The sequence below is a fragment of the Mizuhopecten yessoensis genome, unplaced genomic scaffold (genome assembly GCF_002113885.1).
Source record: "Mizuhopecten yessoensis strain PY_sf001 unplaced genomic scaffold, ASM211388v2 scaffold4429, whole genome shotgun sequence".
In the NCBI taxonomy this organism is placed as follows: domain Eukaryota; kingdom Metazoa; phylum Mollusca; class Bivalvia; order Pectinida; family Pectinidae; genus Mizuhopecten; species Mizuhopecten yessoensis.
This window is the reverse complement of record NW_018405542.1, coordinates 37023-46035: the sequence shown is the minus strand read 5'-3', so window position 1 is coordinate 46035 and position 9013 is coordinate 37023. Positions and strand designations below refer to the sequence as shown.

The 9013-nt window shown below is 34.1% G+C and overlaps 1 protein-coding gene across 1 annotated transcript; it reads left to right on the top strand.

The window, feature by feature from the left end:
* Positions 1-291: 291 nt before the first annotated feature.
* On the top strand, positions 292-8703 carry LOC110449033. The gene is made up of 5 exons (XM_021495605.1): positions 292-438; positions 2657-2867; positions 5807-5901; positions 7017-7384; positions 7703-8703. The coding sequence occupies exons 1-5, from the start codon at positions 292-294 to the stop codon at positions 8649-8651; spliced, it is 1770 nt and encodes a 589-aa protein (XP_021351280.1). The 3' UTR covers positions 8652-8703.
* Positions 8704-9013: the final 310 nt, after the last annotated feature.

Below are 9013 nucleotides of genomic sequence, written 5' to 3'. Positions count from 1 at the left end.
CGGTCCACAGTCCAAGGGAGATTACTCTCCCGAAATTCAACACAGATACATGTAAGCTGATTAGTGAACTACTTAAACACTGCCTAATACAAGTAATTCAGTATGGTGTAATCATTTAGAGGTACACTTTCAATCGATTGCACGTATTAGTATAACTAACGTAATGTAATACATTAGTTAAATTCAAAATCATATCACATACATTATCATGATGTCAGTTTGATCAAATCTATTTTTACTTAATAGTATGTGTGACAAACTTGCTGACCCTTTATTTCGCATGCAGGACCGATGGCAAATATAAGGATCGAGACCGCACCAAATAACACCTTTAGAGAATGTAGTAAACACGCTACACAACCTGTAGACGCTAAGAGGAAAAAACCGGTATCGGCAGGGTCATCAGAATCACGTAGGACAGGTCAAGACCTAGAAAAAGTAAGTCGTTCATCTATGTTTCATTTAACAGCTTAATGTTTTCCTACCACTCATAAACATTTATACATTGTTCGGTTATCCTCAAGAGCGGAACGCTAATATAAAAAGGAGCTATTAATGATTTCCATCTATTGATATTACATGCGCTAATATAAGTAATTATGATGGCTATAACATGAAACTATCATTACTCTGGCATTTTTTCGTCGTTGGAACTATTTCTTAATTTTTCGATTATTTAAAATAAATTCTGTTATCACATTATGTAAACCTCTCTTCTTTGATAGAAGGCGTCGAGTTGTTCGTGGGATAGAAATCTGGTACGATAGAGAATAGACACAAGAAATAACGTTCACATATTTACTACAGCAAGTAAGGTTCAACAGTAGCCATACACGTCCAGGCCACATTCATTCCTCTTCTGTAATCCGTTCGTTTTCCACTATAGGTCTTTCACACTACATACGCGTTCAGTCTCCATTTTAAAAAATCTACGACTTACACTAAAACTCAAAAATTAGCAAACCTACAACTACCCTGTAACTAACATAACTGAACTCTGGCTATTGTCAAGTGCGCTCTTTCCGTTTTATATGACCCCAGTATTTGTATGTGTTAAAATTGGATTACATCCCCATTGGTCAAAGTAGTGATGCACGTGGACACGATTTTTTTATTTATTCTAAGCCTTGACTAGTACCTTTAAAAAAGACTATAATTTATTCACGGTACTACCTTGGCCTCGTTCTATATTTAGCGCTTCCGAAAATAAAAATCATTACTACTACCGTACGTTTTCTACGGATCATTCTACTACCCCCTTCTTAATACAAGTTTGTGCCCTCACGAACTAAAAAACTATAAGTAAATTACCGAAAATGTCGTTTTAGCACTAGAACTATTTACAACTGCGAATTATGTCAACAGAAAAAAATGGTTTTCAGGCCTAACATACTTGAAAATTATAAAAATTGACCACATCAACCTATAATTTGTACATGTACATGTTTTAAGTTATCAAAAATTCACAAATCATAAAATATATCTTATGAACTTCGTTTATAGCTTGCACTGCCCTTTCACTCTATTCTTTACATAACTGTTACGAACATTTAATCTTTTGTTGAACTTTTAAACATACCCTTAACATACAGTTTTCTGTAATATGAAAACAATTCGAACGAAGACATAATCAGTAATATGCTTTATATTATTCACGTTTTCATATATAGGCACTCTACAGTGCTTTCGATCTCGCTCTCGAGCCACTGATATATATTGTCAGTAATTCAAAATCCGTCCGTGTTCATTTCATAACTCATACATAGGTTATCTTATTTACCTTAATTACGTTACATTGATCCAAATATGTGAAAGTGATGATAAGGTGATTCTGTGCACGTGGGCACTATTGATTAATTATAAGCCTTGACCAGTACCTAAAGAAGTAATATAATTTATCCACGGCAGCATCTTGGCCTCGTTCGATATTTAGCGCTTCCCAAATACAAATCAATACTACTACTGTACGTATTATACGGTCCATTACAAGCGTACTTAAGATTGACATTTGTTTGCTTTCTCAGCCTCCAGGGTTCATCACCTCTGAATTCTATAACAGGCAATGTCATAGTGTCAGAAATTCTTCCAGATGAACATATTTAGACTCCCTTTTGCTGTTGACATAGTACGGACCATCCATATGGAATATAATGCCACACAATCCTGCATGTGGAGGAGCCCAACGTCTGTAGGATTCAGCACACAATTAAGATGTTGTCGTACTAAATATGTTGTCGATAGCATAATGTATACACACACATTCTAATTTAGAAACTTGCTATTCTAGGTTAGTTGGTTTACAATAAAATATAAATGTGAGAAGGAGGCTAGGAATAGTGGAGGAGAACTAGTAGGTTTGGTTTACAGTTTATTTGTGTACAAGTTTTATTAATAACATTTTTCTTTCACAGCCAAAATATATTAATAAGATAAGATATATGTTATTCACTGTATATCGTATTATTACATGCGGAATGGGAAGCACCAACTGCGTAGAGGAAACACGTATCCTGACATTTACAAATCATCAAATGATTTTCGATCCGTACGATTGCAAGCAAAGAACAAAACACCAAACATTACCAAAGTCAGTACAGATCCGGGTATTCGGGTATTTCGTCTATGTTGCAAAGTGGAAAGCTTTCCGCTCTTACAGCAAAACTTGAAATTCGCTAAGGACATTCAAAATAGGTGTAAAAGTATATTTGATAACGGTGATTGGAACCATGTTTCGAAATCCCCAAGTCTCCTGGACCAACACGAACTGACGCTATATATAGCTACGGACAGAAATGTGGATGATAGTTCACAAAAGATGTCTGCCATAATGGGGGACCATGATTACAATGAAAAAACGGATGTTACAGGTAATATTTTTAACGTAATGGATATGCCGACCCAAAAGTCGATTCAAATTGTTTATCGATAAAAATATAGTTTCTGTTTTCGTAAATAACTGACATCTATATGCTAAGAAACATGTATCAATGTATTAATAATAATGTGTCAAGCACAGATCAAAACACAAAACATTACCAAAGTCAGTACAGATCCTGTATTAAACTTTTTTTAGTATTCAATGAATCAAAAAAATGCGTTTCTCTTTCTTAAACGTTTGCTTCATTTTTTGTCCCATTATTATTTGTGTTATTTCAACCTTTTTCGGGGTCAAAATCAAAAGTGATTTAATTACCCTAATATGTAAAAAAGATAATACCAATGATATATTCCTTTCCACTTTTTTGTATATCATTTTGATCATATTTGACATTAAAACGTTGTACAACAAAACTTAAACTGCTACAATTAAAAATGGTGACACAATGACAATTTAAGTGATCAATCTAGTGTCAATAAAGGTGAAATTTTGGGCTTTTGTGAAGCGGAAGAAATTTACATAAATACACTTTTTCAAAATGACCGCCGAATTGGTCATTTTTTTTAAATTCTTGTAAAAAATATTCTACACACAGCAGACATAAAGCTTTTTGAAATGTTTTGCAGATGCGTGTTTGCTATTAAACCAATCATAATTTGGTATATATTCCAAAAACCCGTTACACCAGATCAAAACAAGACTTTAACGTGACTGAAACCTCAGAAGGGTACATCCTTAACGTCAGTTCAAAAGCTAAAATAACATTTATAATAATAAAAAAAAAAAAAATGATCTTAATTTAAACATATTGAGTCAAAGACTCGTCTCCCATGTGGTAAAGCATATAAAAAGATGAACATTATATACAACAATGATAAAATAGTACTATGACTAGTTAATTGGTAAGATAATTTTACGTGTACATTTTAAAACCACTATCATCACAGAAACAGCTCTAAATGAAACGATAACCCGAGCTTTCCAGCGGTGGGGGAGAGCCCTACCATCATGGTCAGCCCATGTATTACATTTAAACTAAACAACATTTACATCAATAATGTGCTAAATTACACAAATTACAAAAACAATGAGCTTACAGGTTTTTAAACCATACAATACTTTTTGACACATTTCTTAAAAGATAAAAGGCTATTGCAGTTCTGTACATATGATGGTAAACTATTCCATTTTATGGACCTAGTAATGTAAAATACCTTTTAAAAACAAATGTTTCAAAAGATGGCATATAAAATACATTCTGTGTTGATGATCTGGTAGTTCTTGAATGGATATCGGATGTCAAAGTAAATTGTTCAAGTAATCTGGAGCCAGGTTGATTAAGACTTTGTATATTAAAATACAGTGGTTGTAGAACATTCGTTTTTTTTAAAGGCCACCATTTAAGTTTGCGAAACATTTCAATTAAAGGTGTACACAAATCACATTTCAAAATATCTCTGGCAGCTCGTTTTTGTAGATTTTCAATCTTTGCAGTGTGGTTCTGTCTTGCATTTCACCAGATATTAGAGCAGTAGTCAAAATTGGGATTAATGAAGCAATTGTTACACGAGAGACAAGATGATTGGGTCAGGAAAGGTCGAAAGCGTCTCATTTGGAAAAAAATTGATATACAATCTTGTTTGCAGTATCTGCAATTTGTTTATCGCAAGATAAACAATCGTCAATAGTAACCCCAACACGTTTTTCTTGTTTCACATTTTCTTATTGTCTGTCATTTATTAAAACAGATACATTTTCAGATTGTCTACAATTTCTTTGTGATGTTCCAATTAACATAACTCTAGTTTTTTTCTTTGTTCACACACATTTGGCATCATTATTTAAACTGGAATTAGTATGTTCAATTGATTTGCCATGTGTGTGAGCAGCTGAATCAAACATGTTTATTGTTGAGTTTTTTGTGACCAAGGGTAGATCATTCACATACAAGATGAACATGCAGGGCCCGATGATTGATCCCTGGGGGGACATCGACTGTGAGGGGTTGAGCATTTTTCCAAAAATTTGGAAAAGTACTAATTTCAACACTGAAATTCAATGATTTACAAACTATAGGTGCAATTGCTTTGGTACAACATTTCAAAACTTTAGCTCAATATTGTCCAGTCCAGTTGCTTTGGAAGTATCTGTATTGACCAAATACTTTTTTAACACTCTTTATCAACTTTTGGTTTATCAAAGGAAGCACCCTTGATGTTTTTCTTCAGTGTACTGTTGAAGCGTACACAAAGTTTCAGAAGGTCTACCTCCCTCTGTACTCTGTATATACTGTTTCGAAATATTTGTAAAATATTGATTAAAAACATTACTTATTTCAAAAGCATCGGTAATATCTTTACCTTCATGTTGAATACATTTTGGAGATGCTATTTTGGTTTAAGGACAAAGTGTTTTAAAGTGTTTCCAATAAAATTGGCTGGAATTCTTGCATTTTTCTAAGACTTTAGGAAAGTAGGGATTATTTTGCATTTCTGATCATAAAGGTAAGTTTGTTTCTCTACTTTTTGTACATATCTATGTTACTATCTTGTTTGGAGACTTGATTGTCTCACGTTATCTGACCTCTTAACTTCATTACAAATGCTTAAATAACATTTATATTTGAGCCTTTCAGCAAAACATGATCTTCGGAATTTTGGCTGAATTGTTCTGCCCCACAGTGCCCCACTCAAATGGTTTTGTAGAAAACGTTCAAACAAAATAAGTTGATCCAAGATATGTCACTTCTGTTTGAAAAAATAAATAAAAAAGTGGCATGAGTAAAACTTGAAACCAGTGCAACGTTATCTATATTTTCCGCAAAGGTTGTGGTTTCTGCTGAACAGCATGACATAAGAAACCTGGAGTGTAAAATGTTCTTGAAGTAGGGTCATATAACTAGCAGATACAAATTACGTAATTTTTCAGAGAAGTGTTTCAAAAAACATTGCAAAAGTGTGACACCTGATCAAGACTGTTCGTGTCTGATTCTCTTCCTCCACAACGATGAGACTAGCATTACTGTAAGTAGTTTTCTAAAAGCAGGAAAACGTGAAGCTTTTATTTAAGTTTATATCTTGAAGCTATGGTATAGAGTTTTTCAAATTACATTAATATATCCGAAATAATGACATATTTCCAGAAATGGTACATGAATATTAATATTAATATTTCCTATTTGTCTTCATTGTTTATTTTTAAATATTGTTAGTGAGGGGGGGCTGGGTTTCAGAAGACCAGTTATACTATTTTATTAAAAAATATTGGGAAACAACTACATAAATAAGAATATAAAGCTTTACAACATGTTTATTATATATCTAACCTGTGTTTAAATAAATTAAACTATTTGGTGGGATTGAATTTCCAAACTCATCAGTGGATGGCCTTGTGTGATACAATGGACTTTTTGGCCTGTATCTGTTTAGTGCGGTAATTTAATCCCATCAAATGTTTATACATGCAGCTTCATCAACAAACTATTTTTCTTTTCTCTTCATAATATGTATATACCGGTATATATTTTATATGTCTTTTCAATATCAAAATAAAAAGGTAAGAATTCAAACCATTAGATTCAATTATAATAAAAATTAGTATTAGTAGTTGTTTCCCCTAATTTGATTATTATTTTGATAATACCAACTTGTTTATATGTGTTTGTATGTGTTCTATGTCTATGCTTGTACCACTGTCTGCTACTATGTTTGCAAAGGGCTTAAATAGGCTATGCCTGCTGCCCAATCCATTTGTCCTTTGACAATAAAATTTATTGAAATAATGACATATGATCAAAACACAAGCCACACATGAAAATTATAAGCTTATTGTGACATAACATCGCATAAAATCCTAATATAACTGTAAGATGTGCATATGTACAGTTGTATTTGTGAGCGTGCATACACGTTTGCATATTCATGTTATAACTGAAGAAGTATTACTTTCACTTTTAAACTCCAGTATAGGTAAGTGTAGTTCAACAACAAAGGAGAACATCATTGCTGTGAATCGACTATCTTACTATCAAAAACATGATTTAAAACTAATTTATTTGATCACCAAACAGTCCAACGAATCAAATTAAACATTTATTTATACATCGTAACTTAACTTATCATTTGAATTTCATTGACAGGTACTTGAATCGTCGATTGTGTTGTATGTTCCGAGTACATCCATTGAGGTCGAGATAAGCCGACGAAGCCAATCGGTACGAGTTTTCAGAGAAGAAACAGAAAGCCCAACTTGCATTAGGCGAACACTTACACATATTCTAGGCGAATATCTGTTTACCTATGCAAAAGTAGTGCAGCAACGCATTGGTGAATATGAGGAAACAATCAAGTCTCCAAACTCTGACAGCACAACAGCCATACTTCGGAAAACCAAGGAAGCTGTGACTGTATTACTTACCCGACGAGTACTTACAGACTGTGAAACATCAGCAGCTGTTGGATCTACTAAATGTGAAATTCCTGATGACATAGATTCGGCATTGAATGGGTAAGAGGTTTTTTTGCCGAAAACATAATTCTTATTGCAATATACATTTTGGTAATAATTTATTCCCTAAATTTCAGAACCATCAACAGAAAGGGAGTTGTCGGTTAAAAAAAATGAAGCCATCGTTGCCATAGAGAAAAGGGCAGGTTTGCCAACAACAACAGTCGCGAATATAAAAACACAACTTTTTTATTGAATACGAAGCCGCTACAAAGTTCAAGATAGCACATGCCAGATTAAAGTTAGGCATTTGAATAGCTGAATGTATGCTATGTTTATATGTATGCATCTTCAATATTCTTTCTGCTACATTTTCAGAAAGAAAAACTGCGGCGTGATTGCATTTGGATTGTTTGCGGACAAATTTATAGTCTTTATCGACGAGAAGTGCAGTGACCAAGTACAAAAACAAACCACCCAAGATATAAAAAAAAACCTTTGCAGCGATCGATGCGACTTTAAAATACCTTTAAGAGTGATACATGTTTCACAAGACTTCTTGACAGACACGGGTTTGGAGCAAGGCCATGCATTCCAAACTGGATCTGACTCTGGCTCTATCGGAATGGTAACAAACGCAACTGTACACCCGGGTGCCACAGAGACAACCACAGAGGCAGATGGACCGACACATTTGGAACAGGGAATTCCTAAACACATCGTCGTGGCAATTACCGCAGGTCATATTTTTGCAAAAAGCAATGACGCATTTTTCGTCAGAAAAGATAAACAAACTGTGAAATTCGGGAAATGCATCGCAAAACAGTATCGCAAAGGAAACATTTCAGCAAAGCAATTTGACATCGCCTTGATAGAAGTCGACGATAACATGACAACCATCGACGTTTGCTCTCAAAAATTCAGAAATGATACTGGTGAATCATGTGACGGTGTTTTGTTCACAGGCTCTCTTAAACCTGGTACTGGTATGTACAAAAAAGGTGCTGCAACCGACATGACGGCAGGAGTTGTTGTCAGCCAGGATTTTCGACTAAATGGACCTCTCGATACGCAGAAAGGCTACTTGGTCGAAGGGCGCGATGGTAGTGAATTCGCTAAACGCGGAGATAGTGGTTCTATTGTATTTACGTTAGACATCAATGACGAAGAAAATAGAACTGTCAATCTAGTGTCGATTGTATCGCAAATATTGTCAGAGGAGTTTGCTAGAAAAATTGGGATTCCCGGAAAACTCACTTACAGCGTCCGCCTTGACAAGTGTCTTAAAAGCCTACCTAATGTGACCTTGCAAATGCCTAAAAAGTAATTTTGTTTACTACCCTATACGTACAAATGTATATATTTACATCATTATTACTTGTGATTGGGTCATGTTTATTCATTTATCTGTGATAATTCCTAGTGTATTTTGGATCTTATCAAGATTTAAGAACTAGTTTTTCTTATTGTTCCTTATATTACCGTAATGTCAATGCAGTATTTCGTGAACTATTCCGAGTTATTTAAATTCGTATTTGACGCGTGATATGTTTGCTTTGTATTTGGGTTGCTGCTACCATCTTAAAAACATATCTGTGTATCCTACTACTTTTACAATAGTACTAGCATGATATATTATTTGATATTTCCATTTTTTTAAAGCGTGGCTAAGGTACATGTATAAATACT

Excerpts from the sequence above, each read along its gene's own strand:
- LOC110449033 (XM_021495605.1), top strand. The coding sequence starts at position 292 with ATGGCAAATATAAGGATCGAGACCGCACCAAATAACACCTTTAGAGAA. Across the intron at positions 439-2,656 it reads CAGGTCAAGACCTAGAAAAA|CAAAACTTGAAATTCGCTAA; the intron begins GTAAGTCGTTCA and ends CCGCTCTTACAG. Across the intron at positions 7,385-7,702 it reads ATAGATTCGGCATTGAATGG|AAAGAAAAACTGCGGCGTGA; the intron begins GTAAGAGGTTTT and ends CTACATTTTCAG.